Source organism: Lynx canadensis, chromosome F2, assembly GCF_007474595.2.
Source record: "Lynx canadensis isolate LIC74 chromosome F2, mLynCan4.pri.v2, whole genome shotgun sequence".
Classification (NCBI taxonomy): domain Eukaryota; kingdom Metazoa; phylum Chordata; class Mammalia; order Carnivora; family Felidae; genus Lynx; species Lynx canadensis.
In genome coordinates, this window is record NC_044320.2 from 11,459,016 (window position 1) to 11,476,622 (window position 17,607).

At 35.9% G+C, this 17,607-nt stretch overlaps 1 protein-coding gene across 6 annotated transcripts in view; it reads left to right on the forward strand.

Moving 5' to 3' along the window:
* The window catches only part of CYRIB (CYFIP related Rac1 interactor B), a 138,142-nt gene that overhangs the window by 103,795 nt on the left and 16,740 nt on the right, over positions 1–17,607 (forward strand). For 2 of the 6 annotated variants that reach the window (XM_030303819.1, XM_030303820.1), the window contains exons 3-5: positions 3,278–3,360; positions 10,049–10,170; positions 14,805–14,910. In XM_030303819.1, coding sequence (XP_030159679.1) covers positions 3,288–3,360; positions 10,049–10,170; positions 14,805–14,910 — 301 coding nt within the window. In that variant the 5' untranslated portion in view covers positions 3,278–3,287. Of the gene's footprint in view, positions 1–1,007; positions 1,525–2,270; positions 2,358–3,277; positions 3,361–10,048; positions 10,171–14,804; positions 14,911–17,607 lie in introns of those variants that run through there. The other 4 variants (XM_030303818.1, XM_030303817.1, XM_030303823.2 and 1 more) reach the window with 3 other exon arrangements.

The following is a 17,607-nucleotide window of genomic DNA, read 5'->3' on the forward strand; positions in this document are numbered from 1 at the left end:
TCGACTATGCATACAAGTAAAAAGGTAAGGAAACCTAATCTCCCTTCCTCCCTGTACCTGATGATGATCTCATAGGATATTTCTTGGCAAAAATGGACTAAACTTGGGCTTTGTTATTTACTCTGATTTATAACATTGAAATTCATTAATAACTTGACTCTGGTTTGTATTAAAGAAGTAGAGCTCTTATTTTTTGAGAGTTAGTTTGTGATTTTCAGGTGACAGTGACAACAGCCAACATTTATTGGGCATTTTGTGTGCCAGACACTGTGCTAACAAGTCAGTGCTTAATCTCATTGAGTTCTCATAACCCTTTAAAATAGTTACTCTGATTTGTATATTTTACTGTTGAAGAAAATGAGTCCCAGAAAGATTAATTAGCATCCTCAAGGTCAGGCAGCTTGTCAGCTGGAGTTGGAATTCTGGTTTCATTCCATAGAGTACACTCTTAACCACCAGACGGTGTGATGCCTTTTTCCTCTTAGAGACATTACACTTCTTTCTTATGCTTATTTCCCATCTGTAGTTGAAGTTTTGATACCATTAGGTAATTCTTTGTATATCTGCTCTTAGTTCTTGGTAGGGAATTTATATATGTTTGGAAACAAATATTCCATAAATTAAAGCTGTGAGATATACTATTTCCAAATGGTTTCAAAGGAAAAAAGTAACTCTTGAGTAAATTTGGTAACCAGTGTGAGATCTTATTTGGATGTGATGATTTTGGAAAAATGCTTGTACTTTCCGTGTATAAAAGCTTAGAATTGAACTTTTTACAGTGTATAAGGTATTTAAGATGAACTGTTTCCTCTTAGCTTTAACCTCAGTTTATCCATCTGTGTAAGACATTGTACAAAATCTTTCCAATGAAATTCTGTGTAATAAGGATTTTAATATCAAAAATAAGATAGATTCTGACCTCTCCCATTGGAGGAATATTGTTTTAAAAGAGAGAGGACTTTTCAGTATTTATCATATTTGTGAATAAATTTTAACATTTGTGAATTTAACACTTGTGAATAAATTTTAACATTTTCTAAGAAGTGTGTGTGTCCCTGTGCCACACTTTGACCTTTAAAGCAAGTAACTGTTATGCATATGCTGTTACTTCCTCTTTGGGAAGCTTAAAGTTAGGTACCCCTGCCATTGCCCAGGGAGTAGTAGGTGGAGGAAGAGGGGAATGGACCACACAGGTGGCTGAAAGTCCTAACTCTTTTCAGATTTTTTTATAATGGGGGTGAATAATAAGATGTCTTCTTTCATTGATTAAATGTTGATTAATTACAATCAATGTTGATTCATTGATTAATTGTTACTTTTATGTTTTCATTTCATTCATACTTGCCAACAGTTAATATTTGGAGAAAACATATTGAAACTTGGAGAGGGGAGGATGTGGGGTGCCTGTGATCTCATGGTCTGCCTTCCCTAGAGTTACTGCAACTTCAAGGTTTCAACTTGGTTTCCTGGATGTTCCTGACACCTCCTTCCACCTTCATCCTCCCTGAGTCATGGCAAATTTTGGTACAAGATTTATGCCAATGCCTTATTTTTACTGTTCATCCTCTGCAAACTTACTAAGTTGTGATGATGTTTGCTGGCTCCCTTTTGCTTGTTTGCTGTGTTAACTTCCAAGCGACATACTTCACATGGTTGTATATAGTTGATACTGTTGAATTATCAGTCTGTGAGTGAAACAGTGAAAAGTCTGATTAACCTTAGGAGTATAGAAAATGTAAGAAATACTGGTTTATGTGTGGTAAAAATTTTTAAATGGGTCATCAATTGATAACTTCGTTTAGTCTTTAATGGTTAAATGTGGTTTGAATGCCATCTTCCTAGTATTCTCATTAGGGTTTAATTTTGCAAGAAGGAAACTATCCCTATTATTTAAAAATAATGGTCTTGGTCTTTACTTATTTGAGAGATCTATTTTTGATGTTAATTTAAATTGAGAATATATGCCTCAAACATTTTAAAGGAGTAACATTAGCATAGATATTAATCAAATGTAAATATTGCAAGTAATATGTAAAAAATCTAATCTTTTTTTCCAATCTTGCTTTATGTAACTTTTTTGATATATGGAAAAGAGGGACAAGAGCTATAAACTCAGAGCCAAATGTGCTTTTGTTGTTCCAAATTTTCAATGCCAGAAGTATATAAACCTGCACCTGTTGGTAATTATGAGCAAGCCAGCCTTTGCCGAATCCCAGGCCTCTGCTTAAAATTTTTTTTACTGGAACTAAATGATGTTGCCATTTTTATTTTTAGGTTTGCTGGCATGGGTAATCTCATTAAGGTGCTAACCAGGGACATAGACCACAATGCAGCACATTTTTTCTTGGACTTTGAAAGTAAGTCTCTTTAGCCCTTCACAGCTGGTGCATAATGGTAAAGGTGAAAGATGAACTATATTCACACCACAGTGAAGGCTGGCCCGAATATTTGTTAATAAGATATGGGGATCAAACAAAGTTTGCATGATTTTTTTCTCAGTCGTAGGCAAACATCACCATCATATGTATAATTCTTTAGTTTTTCATTTGCTAAAATCATGTTGAGTCTGTAGCCAGTGCTGTCCTTTCATTAGTCCATGAAGCAAGCAGCCTTATGATGAACATTCTAATAGTATGCCTTGGTGACTACGCCCAGCAGTGTTTGCTCAGAATCCTCTGATAATTTTATAAAAAACCAGAATCGTGCTGCATATCCAGAATCAATACTTTAAACAACTTCCACAAATTTATAAATAATCCAAATTTGGTTAGAAATATATGCATTATTTAATGGCATGCAGGAAGTAAGTTGAATATTCTGTGTTAAGATGAAATGCAAAGGTGAGCTGTGGCCAAAACTCTTAATATTTGGCTTTGAAATAAATTGTTGTTTCAGTGCAATATTAAACAAGATTATATGTGAATGATTCTTGATAAGAAATTTCTTTTTCAGAATACTAGCACTATTGGAATACTTAAAGAATTTTTCATTATAAGGCCATTAATGAAACTTGTCTTGGGAGAATTTTGAGAAGAAGTAGAGCAACAGTTGTGCCATTGTGTGCAGGAAAACCACATTTCACCTCTAGGTCCTACATACCAACACCTTGAGAACCCGGTTTGCTGTTTGCCAGAGCACAGTCTGGGCAACCCTGAAGGACGAATTCATGGCCTAATGAACATTTTCCCTGTTACTTTTTTTTTTTTTTTTTTAATAAATTTCAGATGTTCTTTTTTATAAAGGGATATTTTCTCTTTTCTCATTCTTGTCTTGACAGGTACCTTAACATGGGGAATCTTCTTAAAGTTTTGACATGCACAGACCTTGAGCAGGGGCCAAATTTTTTCCTTGATTTTGAAAGTGAGAAGATGATTTTCTATCTATTTCTCTTTGCCTGCCGTAGACTGCGTCTGTCCTGCACTAAACGAATGTTTCCACTTTGCCATCTTTTTAACTGCTTTGCATGACTGAGCTATGAATTGTTTGAGTAAAATTTCTGGTGCCTTCTAGAACTGGAAATCATATTTTATAGATTGCATTGTAGTAAAATGTTTTCACTTGAAGTTTTGTGAGAGAGTCCTATCTCCTGGTTGGACATTATTTTATAATTGGAGATCTCTACTGAAAACATTTGAGATACTCCGATGAAAACATTTGTATGAAAAAATTGTGGTGGAAAGGACAAATGCTACTTTGAGATTTGTTAATAGAAGCCATATTTGGGGAAAAATTTGTTGCAGCTGAGAAAAATTGACTAGGTTTTAATCATTCTATGTATCTATTGAAGTATTTTAAATACAAATCTGTTCATGAAGGCCATTCAAAGCTCAGTAATTTGGGCATAATATTAAAAGGTAAGTGTGAACCTTAATTATTTAATCTTTACAGATAATTTGAAAAGTTAAACTCATTATATGTATTTATTTCAGGAATTCATTTTTGTTCTAACTCTAAATAAAAAGAAAAATAATGGGTTCACAGACCTTTAAGTAATTTGCCTTCTGTTTGTTTTATGTTGCATGACCTATTGTAATATGGTCTAAGAGTGGCAGGTAAGTGTCATTGACCCCTGTGCATGTTGGAAAGCTTTTGCTTTTTGGCTGTCTGTATCGCTTTAGCTTATCTGGTTGTCTAATTGAGAACAATGATATCAAATTGGTTGTTTCGGTGTGAATGTTGCTGTTTTAACTTACGTTATTAGAAAATTGTTAGGAAAGGGTGAAGAGATAGAAGGTTAAAAGTCGTGTGATCCCGGGCATTTTCATCTGAAATTAAAACATTTGAACAGATTTTTAAATACTTAAAATTTAAGACCTTTTCTGGTTTTAAAAACAAATCCCTTAAAATCTATCCCCAGAGAGTCATTGCATTCTCCATCAACTTCACTTTAGTTTACGTGCTACTACACAGTTCATTCTAATTTGTGAATAATTTAAATATTTTTTCTGTAAACCAGGACAGTTGGTAGGAACACATCAGTTTGTAGCTTACCTCCATTTTATGGAATAATTTGTGGTCTCTGATATGTTCTTTTACTTTTATTACATTCCTATAGATGTTTTGTTACAGTTTGGGTCCTGCGTACAGGCTAGCAAAGAAAAATGTCACTATCAGGACCATATTAAATTGTTGGGTTTTTAGGGGAAGATGTTATTAAATGAAGGTTAGTTTTCTTGACCCTTCTCAACAATTTAACAATGGCAATTTAAGTGCATGTTCAGCATGAATTTTAATCAGCTTGGGGATGTTAAGCAGATTGCTGACTTGAAGATTCTTCTTTCAGACGAGGCGACTTACATTAGAGCTGTATTTTAGTTTATCTGCATCTGTTTCAAACTGGTCTTGTGTATTTTTCTGCTATTCTGTCTCCTTTTTATTCTGTCTCGAATTCCTTACATTTGCAGAATCTTGGCTTTGATATGGTCAAGATCTTGTTCAAGACTTGGCACTTGATCTTTTTGTAAACCTAGCATCATGTTTTGGTCAAGTGAGAAGCATGAATTTTAAATATTTTAAAGATGAGTAGTATTGTAAATATTATTTGGTCTTGGTTTTCTAGTCTTTGGGGGTTTGGACCATTATCCTTAAAATTTAATAGCTAATTTAGTAGCAGGAGAACGTTAAAATTGCTAACACCACCAGGGGTCAAATAAGCAATAATGAAGAACTATGGGTAAAGTGTTAACTTGTTAAAGGCAGATGTAAAGTAAAAGGTGATATTTGTTGCCTTTATCAGCCAGTGTAGAACTTTTCATTTGACACTTACTGGTATTCTGTATATGAGGCCAGAGTTTGCCTGTTGTTACTTCTTATCTAGATTTTTAAATATGTTTTCTTTTGATTCCAACATTAGAGTTCTCTTAGTCAATTTTATCTTTCATCTATTTGCGTATTTTCTTCTTTTTGGAAATATGCATTTGTAAAAATTGATCTTATCATTAGACTATTTTAGGGACTTTTTAGCCCATCACATGGGTCCTCTCTTCAACGGTTGTAGGCCAGACTAAGAATTGTCAACACAATTGACTTGCCCGTTCCTGGTGATTACTGAGAATAAAGCCACATTCTTTTATTAAGTAGAATATTTGGTGTTACATTGTTCCAGGTTGAACGATAATGTTCAGGTTACGAGAGTAATTTGACTTTATTATTATACTGTTCCATCATTCCATCACTCAGAATGATGGAATAGTATAATAATAAATCTATTTACAGCGAGTAATAAATCTAGATTTACAGTGAGTAAATCTGGCTCACTGCATTTCTATGGTTGGGCAACTTATAGAAATAATTCCATACAGATAGATATACTGATATTTTGTATCAAGTTGTGTACACATTAAGTATTCTTGTGCATATAAAACATCTTATGGAATCCTGTAGTTTACAAAATGAAGATGTCTGTAAGTCCTTACTCCTTTAATTTACATGCATGCAGGTACATGTACGGGTTTCCACTTCAGTTCCACATTTAAGGCTTGCCCCCTGTGTGCCAGCCAGTAGATGTTGGGATGCAGAGATAACTAAGATATAACCCCTGCCTTTGGGGAGTTCTCAGTCTAGTAAGTTAGAAATGCAAATTGATAATTTCATTTTCATAATTACATTCAAGTTGTAGATCACAAGGAATTAACCGTACCTAGCAGCGAGTAGTTTGGACATCATGGAAGACTTTCTGATGGTGACGTTTGAGTTGGGTTGTGGGAGGGTGAGTTAGAATGTTTCAGGGCAAGGTAGTGGAAGGACACTGTAGTGAGAAGGAACAGCATCTACAAAGGTCTTAAGGCATGAGGTGACATTTCTGTGTTCAGTGAGACATTGTTATCTACCCTTGAGGTGTACTAGAAAGAGGGCCTTTTTCTGAAATTATACCTGTATGATTTTATTTTAAGAATAATGGTTCAATTAAGATACAAGCCCAGAACTGCCTCATGAATTTTGGCAGCAGTTATGCTAATGGCAGTATATAAAAGAGCATTGAATTGGGGGCTGTGTAGCCTCTTCTGGTTTTTGGAATTGCTTATTTTATCATGACATTAAGAGCTGTTTCTAATGGCAGATCTTTAGCCTGAATAACCACTGTATATATTAGTTCATTAAATTGTGGTTCTCGGGAGAAGAGGGACTTTTATTTATTTTTATGTCCCTCTCCAACCTTCCCATAATGCTTTATAAACGGTAGAAGTTTAGTATTTGTTAGTTAACTCGATTTACTTATCTCCAGGTAGACCGAAATAGAGTAAACAGAGGTGGTGGCTTATAAATGAGGAATAGAGTCTTACTTTCTCTGATTCTTTGTTAAAGTGCCTTTCCATTTAGTCATACATTTCCTCTAATTCTCGTGTCTTTTGTGTGACTTGTCCCCCGCAATCTTGTAAAACTACTGATATCCACTCTTGTAGTCTAACTTTATTTTCCCATTTTACCTCTTGCATATTTTCAGTTGCTTTTGCCCTGTATTTTGGGATATCTTTATTCTGGCATTTTTTTTAGATTTATTTTTCTAAAATGATGTAGGATTATATTTGTACAGAGGTAAAAATGCATTATAGCTTCCTTTAACTTATGCTGGAGGTGTATTTATATCTCTGTACCTTCTCATTCTTTCACCAAATACGTGTTACAGAAAATCTGCTGGGCACTGAGTTTACCTGCTGTATACAGCGTATGCACTGTGCACCGAGGTCCCTGCCTCGATGAGACTTCTGGAGACAGATCGTAAATATTACCGCATGATTGAGGGCAAGACCAAAGCAGAACGACTCCATATCACAGTTGCAATTTTTACGCGATTTGCTTTTTGTTATTTTTCTTCTATAGCTGCTCTTTGCCCCCTTTGTCCCAGAACAGATCGAGTTTCAGCAGTTATTTTCAGTGACTCCTTAATAGGAAAGTGGTACAAAATTGTTGCAATACTTCATTTTACCTGCAAACAATGAGAGCAACTAAAACATGCTTTCAATTCCCTTGAACAGCTTTTTAAAACTTAGCTTGGTGACTGATCACTACTCCTACTCCCAGTAGTTGATACTTTATTTTGTCCTTTTGTTAGCTGGTTAAGTGGTAGATTTTTCTCTAGGTAATACAGTGTTTCATTCTTTGCCGTGAAAAATCAAAGTGACAAGTCTTGGTTGCATTATATGATACCATTTTTTGAAAAAAAGCTTTATTTTTATAGTCTTTCTCCCACCTTTTTGCATGACTTGCTATTAGTAACGTGGTGCTTATTACCTGTCTGCTATTTTGTTTGTCTTCATATCTACAGCAGTCTGCAGCAGCTTTCAAAATTATAAATGTGACTTTCCTGTGATAGTCTAAACAGTGTTTAATCAGTGTGGTGCTGGGTATTTTTCCACCCTTAGGGGGAACTGGAATCTTCTCCTTTATTTTTAAATTTCTTGGTACTTACTAAACTTTTAATAATTATTAACCACTTCCAAGGTCTACTTAAATCTACTTGATAATGTTTCTTTTGTATGTAAGTCTCAGTGTTACATTTTTCTGTTAACTTCTAGTCACCATACCAAAAATACAGTTCAGTATTTTCAAACTTGACAAATCTCTTTTGATATATAACAGTCAAAATATTGTCCTTTGTCATGAATTCCCACTTCATGAAGTAAAATGATGATCTGTGTCTACTATTGATGTTATGTCTGTGGTTTCACAATTCCATATGAAAAAGTATAACACTGCTGTTTTGCATGTAAGAAAAGTATTTTTCCCTATTGCATCTGGTGTAAGTATAAAAGTTGCGAGGTGTGCTTTTTTTTTTTTTTTTTTTTTTTTTTTTTTAGTGTGTGTCTGTTACTTTGGAGATTATGGTCTGGCTAAATGTGAAAATTACTTCAGCTAAATGACAAACCCTGATTTTTAAAAAAACCATTTAGCTGCAATATCAGTATTTGCTCCTAGTAATCCCTCTATGACTTTGTACACAGAGTAGTTTTAATTTGGCTCCTCTTGTGTAACTATTTTGTCACAGTATTTTTATTAAAAAAGTAGATGATTTTTTAGAGGAGATTTGGAAAATAAGGCAAGATATGAGAACACAAATTCTTGAGTTAGCTTTGCACATGAATGATACTCTATTATTGTTGCTGCTGTACTTTTTGAGTATGTTGAAGTTAAAATTTGATACTCTGTTGATTTAAAAAAAAACTGGTGTATTTTGACTAGTTGGCAGGTTTTAAGAGGTGGAATTGAATTCTGACTTGCCCATGTGCAAAATAAATACGTTACAGTTATTGGGCATGTGGACTCCCTAGTTTTAAGTGTGAACTAAGTTTCTTTAACTTTTCTAAGGAAAGAAAGAAAGACATTGTATTTTGTGGGGAGGTGAAGTGGGTGCAGAGAAGTCTAAGTACTAGTTTCACAAGTGGTAGACAAAAGGGAGTTCTCAGAAATGCTCTCCATTCATACTATCAATTTGGTCTGCCTCCCCTTTCCCCGGAAGAAAAATGTTTGTGTGGAGGAATTCAGCCAGCACAGTTCCTCTCTAAAACATTATGTTAATCATGGTGTTTATCATTTTCAGTGCTTCATGCCTTAACTGTAGCATTGAACATGGTCTAATTGGAATGATTTATGAGAAACTCAGTTTCACAGATTGCCCATTTTTCTCCAAGCAAAAAAAAAAAACCCAAAAAACCAAGTATTAAATAAAAAAGATTTATTCCTCCTTAGAGAAACAAATGACCAAGTTATTAAAAACAGGATTTCTGTTACCTCGAGTTTAGCAGAGAGAAATCCAGATTTAGTCATCTATTAGCATATGTTCTGTGGCTGACACCACAGGTGGTGGAAATGCCCATATGTTTGTGTTCCTGATTATGCTTTTTATGACTGTAATTCTCCCTTCATTTTTCTCTCACTCAGTCCCAAGAATGGGGGGAGTCAGCTTTTGATTTCGTATTTCAAAATTTCAATTAACAGCTTTGCAGCTGAAAGTGTCTGGTTTTCAGCAGCCTACTTGTTCTGGAGCAATGTCATAAGTTGAACTCCTCTGCACAGGACTCTTGACCTTGTGCTCATCAGCACAGAAGTTCATTGGCACAGAATTTAAAGTGGTCCGTAGAAAAGGAGAGCATCTGACTACTGTTCTTTTAAAATAGTTTTTAATTTTTCATATCAAAACTTAGTCATTAAAATGAACTTTGTAGGAAAATAGTTGGGAGTCTTAAGCTGGAGATGAACAAGATATATTAGTAGACCTTGCATTTCTGTTGGATTAAAGTAAATCATTATTCATGCATTCACAGTCATTGGTAATGATTACGATATATACCAAGCCATGATTTGTAACTTTAAATAATAATGTTTGATGTTTCCTTGCTCCTTTGTGATATTTACAAACTTGAGGTTAATTATTCAAATGTAGAAGTATGAAAAAATTACCAGTCTTTTCTAAGAAGTGTGAAGTTAACATTGAATAAAATGTTAGGCATCTTTAGAAATTGGGATTGTTCATTGTTTAGAGTTATACATGTACTAAAAAAAAAAAAAAATCATGTGACTGTAAATTTTTTTGTGCTTTCCTGCTATTTAGATGCCCAGCCTACAGAGTCTGAGAAGGAAATTTATAATCAGGTGAATGTAGTATTAAAAGATGCAGAAGGTATCTTGGAAGATTTGCAGTCATATAGAGGAGCTGGCCATGAAATACGAGAGGTAAAGCATGTTTAAACATTTTCCAATAAACTAAAATTCACTACGTCCCTCTTCTTAATCTCCATTGTTTTGTATATACTTTCAAATTCTCTATTGCATATTAAGTGTTATATTTAAAGGAAGATCACTTGCATTATTTCAAAAGTGGTTGTATTGATACAAGGGTAAAAAGGAAAACAATGTTGTATAAATACGTAATTTCTGTATATTAAAATTTTGTTTATTTTTTGGTTGCTCTTCCACCTGAAATTTACAGTATCCAATGGGGACTATTTATACTTTTCTTTTTGAGAAGAGGAGAGAATGTAACTTTCTGTGGCCTTTTGTCCTGCCAGTCTGTTTTTTTCCTTCCTCCCATGCTTCTTAGGAGAAAGCTGCTATCATCCTTGTGGTCTGGACTCCCCCAGCTCTGTCTGATGACTTTACACCATGAAGCAAATATTTAGTGTGGTCTCAACTTGCTTCTTGTGAGCCTCTGAACTTATCTAGGTTTCTATCCATCTATCTCTTACTCCACTTCTTCTGTTTCTCTGAAGAAGCTGTGTCTCTACTTGTTACCAAGATTTATTTCTTTGCCTTTGTTCTGCGTCCTCCTCTTGGAACTTTATTAATTATTCCTTCTCTTAATTAGATCTTTTGTGTTTCTGGTTTCTGCTTGACTTCTTCCCTTCAGAGTATACACATAATCAGGTGCCCTGTACCACCCAAAGAAACTCCCTGGCCTCTGGGCCCTTATCTGTATTTCTTGAAGACATAGCTCTGTTTCTTCATTTTTTCCCACCCTTCTGCTTCTGTTATTCTTGGGTATAACCAACAGTGCACAGAGGTTGTCAAGGAGCAGTCTGACGCTGGGTTGACGGTCCACATCCAACTCCATTCGTCTAATGATACTTGGAGTATTAGTGAAGGCAGAATTAAATGCAGGCACCAGAAAACAATTCAAGAAATGTTTCGGGCTAAGGGGCCACAGGTTTTTGGCGTTTGGATGGTTAATATGAGGGAGAAAGGGGAGTTACAAATGATTCCAGGGTTTCTGGTTTAGATTAGCTGTTGGTAATATCATTAGCTGAGGGAAATTACAGATTAACGTGAATTCTGTTTTTTACCTCTCATGCACTGGACTGTTGTTGCCTGAATGTCTTGTACATGTACACTTTCCTTCCTTCACATCCCAGCAGTTACTTCCCCATTACTCTGTTGCCCTAGTGCTGTGCACACGTTTCTTTCATGGTAATCATTTCTTTTTGAAAAGACTATTGAAACGTAAAGTTTATGACTCCACTACCACCTCCAGCTTGAGGAGGATAAACCTGGTTTCTTACTAATTTTTGTGTCATCAGCACCTAACACAGTGCTTAGTAAGCAGTTAGTAACTGTTGAAGAAAGAAATACAAGAGCTTAGACTAATCTCGCCAATATCATTAGCTTAAGTGAAACCTTAAGATTTCAATAAGTGAAGGCATGTAACCATTTCTGTGAAATTCAAGTTCTAAACATTTGAACATATTTTGAAAAATCAAACATTTATGAAATGTTTAAATGATTAAACACGATCTTAATTAACTAATGAGAAATTAATTTCTTCCCTATAGGTCACAACAGTTCACCAGTTGCTCTAAAAATGTTTCTCCTTGTTGATTATTAGTGCTACAGATTATTTTTAATTGTTCAGTATTATATCATTAGATTTCTTAAAAGTTTGTTTTATGATTGAATTCTGATCAGCTGGTTACAGTTGTCACCTATGAACAATAAAGAAAAAACATCTCATTTGCTACAGAGATACAGACCATTACCTATTTAATATAGACCATTACCTGTTTTTAAGGTTAAAACCCTTAGGATTTTTTTTTTTTTTTTAAACTTGCCAAGTGAAGGGTTACTCTGCTTCTGTGTGGAAAGGCTCACTACAATGAAAGTTTTTTTTCCCCCCAGAGTCTTTATATTGACTTATTGTAATGTATATGTCAACTTAACTGAATGCAGTTGTAATTTTTTGGAAGAGGGTAAAATGATAGAAAAGCTTCTATATAAGCCATTTCAAAGAGAACTTGTGGGGATGTGAAACCAGGAGCCCTAAATGTTGTGACCAAAGGTTGGAGTTCTCCATAAGACATTATAGTCACTCAGTTCAGTGCTGAAGCCACGTTCAGTGCACTTGTGGCATCCCGTGATTGGTCAGGTGGGAAAGTAGGTAAATGTTGCAAAGTTAAAAAAAAAAAAAAAAAAAAAAAAGTTTATATAGAAAAATAACACTTGAAGAATAGTAAAAGAAAAGGGGAGAATAACCAGTAATGGTAAGAAATTCACCTGACCAGGCCTTTAGACTTAGTACAAAGGTACCTTCATTTCATTCCTTGGTAAAGGAAGTAAGGACAGAGAAATAAGTAAATAAAATAGATATAAAATATGTAAGCTAGAAAACTCTTAAAAAAACAGCATTTAAATCTGTAGATTTAGGCTAAGTGTTTAACCATTCAGGCATTTGAAGAAATTTTCACCGAGGAATGCATATTGATGTTTGGGTTTAACTCTATAAGCAGAATGTATTTCTGAATAATAGAAAAACAATTTAAGAAAGGAAGGTACAAATAAAAGCTGATTTTACCAATATACAAATATACAAAGAACAGATGTAACTAGGTACCTGTCAATATGAAGACTTAAATAAACAACTATTCTACCTATAAAAGAGCACAGTCTATAGAAAAATGTTCACATTTACTAATAATGCATACTGCTGTCAAGCAGTTTTATTGTATGTGATGCTAAGTTGTTAAAAGCTCAATACTGGTTGGTTTATGAAGGAACAGGTAGTCTTAATGCAAGTGTATTATAAAATGCCTTTTTGGAGGTCAGTTTGGCAGTGTGTAAAAATAAGATCTATCAAAATTATTTGTACTCTTGCACCAGATAACTTAGTCTTTCAGATAATATTTTCTGCAATGTGAGTATCTGGTGCAGGAGCATTAAAGTGGAAGGTGAAATGTAAAAACCTATACTGAGGATGTGGAGTTAGATATATCTTTGCTTAAATAGTATTTTATTAAACATGACTGAAACAGAATAAAATTTGATTTAATGTAGACTCTGTTAAATACACAAAGCTCATTCTCTAGGGTAAACCACTATTAGAGAGGGAAATAAGAGCTCTCCACTAATGTTTTGATATATCTATACCAGTTTTAACAATTCTGAAAATGAGAGTTATAATATCTGCTACATGACAGTCTCACCATTGCCATTTACAAAGTGTCCTTCTCTGTGTTGGGCCGTACTGGGTGCTGTACCAAAAATGTTGCCTAACAGCAGTGAAACCATGTGAAAGGAGAAGGAATCAGAATTACGAGAACCATAACATGTTGTCCTAAAAGAGCAGCCAGTGTCCACTTCTAAATCCAGGCAGGGCAGGCTCAGGGGAAGTCTTTAACTCCCTCAGTTGTGAAAGTGGGTGACGTTTGCCTGCGTGTTTTGATATTATGAGAATGAGTTTAGTATTTTGAAAATAATTTTTAGATCCTTGCAAGAAAAGTTAGATAGGCTTCTCAACAGAAGAAAAACAGCTTTTAATTTTTATCTGTTTGCTTATTTCTTGAACAATAAAGTTGTACCACTTGATACAAAACATTGCTAAGATGGGGCTCGAGGCTTATAGAACTTCCTCATATATGTGAGAGTAGTATCACAGTCCTTTTGGAATATTCCTATTAACGTGAAATCAGTATTGTTAGCGTGTAATGTCAGATTTCCTTCAAATATTTCTAGGTAGTCACATAAATAGGATTCACTTCAGAATCCTGTCGTGTTTGAATATCATTTAAAAATAATTTTGTATTTAAAAAATCAAGGGACGCCTGGGTCGCTTAGTCGGTTGAGCATCCGACTTCGGCTCAGGTCATGGTCTTACTGTTTGTGGGTTCAAGCCCAGCATTGGGCTCTGGGCTGACAGCTTAGAGCCTGGAGTCGGCTTCGGATTCTGTGTCTCCTTCTCTCTCTGTCCCTCGCCTGCTCATGCTCTGTCTCTCAAAAATAAATGTTAAAAACAATTTTTTTTTTAATCAAGAAAATTTGAATATAGTGGCAAGCAGATAAAGTACACTGTGTAAATAATACATGGCCTGTTTATTTAGTTTGTAGCTTATTCAGAGCATTCCCTAAATCTCTCTGGTTTCCATTTTATTTTGCTTTCTTGTTTTTCAGTTTAGTGTGGATGGAGTCAGAGTACTTGTGCCTTGGGGAAATCTAAACATGTCAGTACCTCCTGATAGTGTTTATAAGGAGGGCCTCCCCGCCATACCCGCCATCTTGATTATGAGTTTCAACTTTCAGATAGTGTGTTTAGCTTGTTTGAAGACGTTGGAGAGAGCAAGCCAGATTGTTGAAAAAAGCATTAAGTTCCATAGAGGATTAAGAAAAGCACCTGTAAGCAAAAGAAAGATGAAAGCAAGAAAATACATTTCTTTGGGAGTAACCCTCTATATTCAAGAAAGATTGCCTAATGGTTTGAAAGACTGGTCCTATTTTATCGCGCATACCAGGGCTTCCTCTGTTTCCTGAAACCTGTATTTTCATGTGAAAATAAGATCGTTGTGATTTTTAAAGATCTAACTATTTTTATTCTTTGGATTTTGAAGGCGATCCAGCATCCAGCAGATGAGAAGTTGCAGGAGAAGGCTTGGGGCGCGGTTGTTCCACTAGTAGGCAAATTAAAGAAATTTTATGAATTTTCTCAGAGGTTAGGTAAGTTGAAAGTTTTGTAATTATGACTTCCCTAGTGAAAAAGACGTTTATTAATAAGGAATTATGTAGTATTTTATGTTCACGTCACTGAATTTGTTTGCTACGTAGGTACAGCAGTCTTGTTAGACTGTAAGATTACAGCATGATCTCATCCCTATCAACTCAGCTCTTTAATTTATGTAGGCCATTTCCCTCCACAAATTATAACTTCCACAAGGAAAATGTCTGAATTTTGTGTAGCCTAAAGCATCCTAGTATGAGAAACCACTTGGTGGAATTTCTCCCTACAGCAAATCCTTTCCCATAAGTGGAAACTAATCCTCAGGCCCTTTGGGTTATTTAGGTTTTTGTGTTCTTAAAATCATTGCTGCTTATGATCAGTTCATGTTTCTAAAAGTGTACAACATAAGAAATAGGAAGCTGATGAGATGCCCAGAGTTACCTAGGGGAAAGCATCGGAAATCATCTTTCTCCCTTGCTTGGGAAAAATTATTCAGAGGTCAGAATTGTGCCTTCCGTTCAGTAAGTAAGCAAAATTGGAGTCCTGGTTTCTTGGAGAAAGAGGAGGCAGAGCAGGGAAGATTTAGTTAGCTGCTGGAATGATTTGAAAGACATAAGTTGCCAGGAGCAAAAATGGTAATTATTTGGGTTCTGTGTTTTGTTGTTGTTGTTTTTAAATCTCCAGTTGCCTCGGGAAAAACCAGTAGCTGAGGCAAGAATCGGTCAGTCTGCATCTCAGTCAGCTGGAGCGATCTCTGTGTTCGCTAGTTTAGGGCTGTGCTTTCCAGCTGGCAGTAGGTCCCTAGCACTTCCTGGTACTTTATATCTTGCTCTCTGTACCTTCGTATTAGCTGCTCGGCCACTGTCTCCGCCAACTGCTTGAAAGTTGAAGCTCAATTTTTTTAAAAATGGCTAAGTGTTTTAAAAAGTAAGAGAATTGCTGTTTTTCCTTAGATGAAGTACAGACTGTTTAATGTACACAGAAATAATAATTGAGATAGAAGTGTTGGTATAAATTTTCTTTCTTATTGGAAAGAAGAATGTAACTTATTTTCTCAAGCGTGACCAATAGTTCTTTCATACTGCCTGACCTTTTGTCCAAACACCAAATAGTCCGTAGTTTTGTAACCCCAGAGAACCTAAATCTTTTATTTATTTTTATTTTTTGAGAACTTGTCTTTTTAATCGGGATTATCTTGACTCCTTCATATTTAGAGTTTTTCTTGTGCTGCTAGTTCGTCCCTGCATTTGTAGTTTCACTGATGTCGATGGTGCTCAGGCCTACTCAGGCTCATCTTGGTCTCTCAGCATTTGCCACTAAAAAAGAATAATTGTAAAAGAGGCCAAACCAGTCAGGCTTACGTGTTCTCTTATGTTTTAACTGTTGGAATTAAATCAGGCTAGTAGTGTGTGTTCCCTTTCAGTAGAGGGATGTTGTAACATACGTAGTAGTAAGAGGCTGTCATTTTTTGTACTGTCCTGTGGGAGCCTGGAGCTTTTATTGCTCTAGCAGCTTCTGTGAAGTTATGAGCAAAGTACACATTTTATATGGGATGGTTTACTCCTCATCTCTTGGCCAGTAACCTGGTTAGTAATGTTTCCAGTTTCCTTGCTGACCGAAGCACATCCTTATTTACGTATGATAGGAACTCTGTGTTTGTTGAGTGAGTGAACGATTAATTAATGAATAGACACATCTGATATATCAAGTATGTGTTGAGTATTTAGGAGAAGCAATAATAATGGATTTTGGGCTTTGGAGGCATAGCTTCCTGTTTGAAATCTGATGTTTGCCACATGTCAGTTGTGTGGTCTTGACCACATGACTTAAGTTCTCTGGGCTTCAGGATCCTGGCTGGACCTCGAGTCTGGTGAGCCCTCTGGTTTATATTCACTAAACCTTTTGTCTCTTCTCTTCCTACTTGAGCCACAGCTGAGGATAAATGTTACAGGTAGCCCCCAAAGCAGCACATAACTGTCATGATACACATGATCCTTCAGAATCTTGCAGTCCCAAGGAGAAGGTTGCTTGGCCTGAGCACCACAGATACACTGTGGTGTGTACTCCAGAAGAGGGACCCTGATCCCTTGCCAGCTGGCATGTTTGTAGGGAGACAGGGAAACGATCACTTGCCTGATTTGGAAGATAACTGACTTTTGTTGACAAGGCTAACCTTCTGGCCTGGGAAATGCCTGGACTTGCTTGTTTCAGTCTAAGGCCTTCCCAGTTGAGGCAGCCACCTCAGGGAAGGTTGTATGATGATCAGACAGTGAACAGACTGCTTTGTCTTTCTTTCGTCTTCCTCCTGTTCCAAGGGCTTGTTACGGGGACCATCTCCTGGGGTCATAATGAGTAGCTCTTTCCAATATGTTGCTCGTTTTCACTGGGCTGGATTGCCCGCAGTGAGTGTGGCCATGTTTCTTGGCTATGTTAAATCACCCACAGTCCACATCTTTGGTGTTCTCTTCTGAGAATTTTAAGTTCTCAGACAAATCTTTGTTAGAGGTGTGGATGGCAGCAGTGGGAATAAATGCTTGTTTCTAAAGGGGAACTTTCCACAGAGGCCTCCCGCTCCAAGGCATCCAGTTATTTCCCCTTACTGTTCTACCTTGTGGACTACTCTGTCTTTATCATTTCTCCCAGTTGATCTCTTGCTTGCAGCCTTCTTATATACCTTGGACTTGTGCACTGATCTA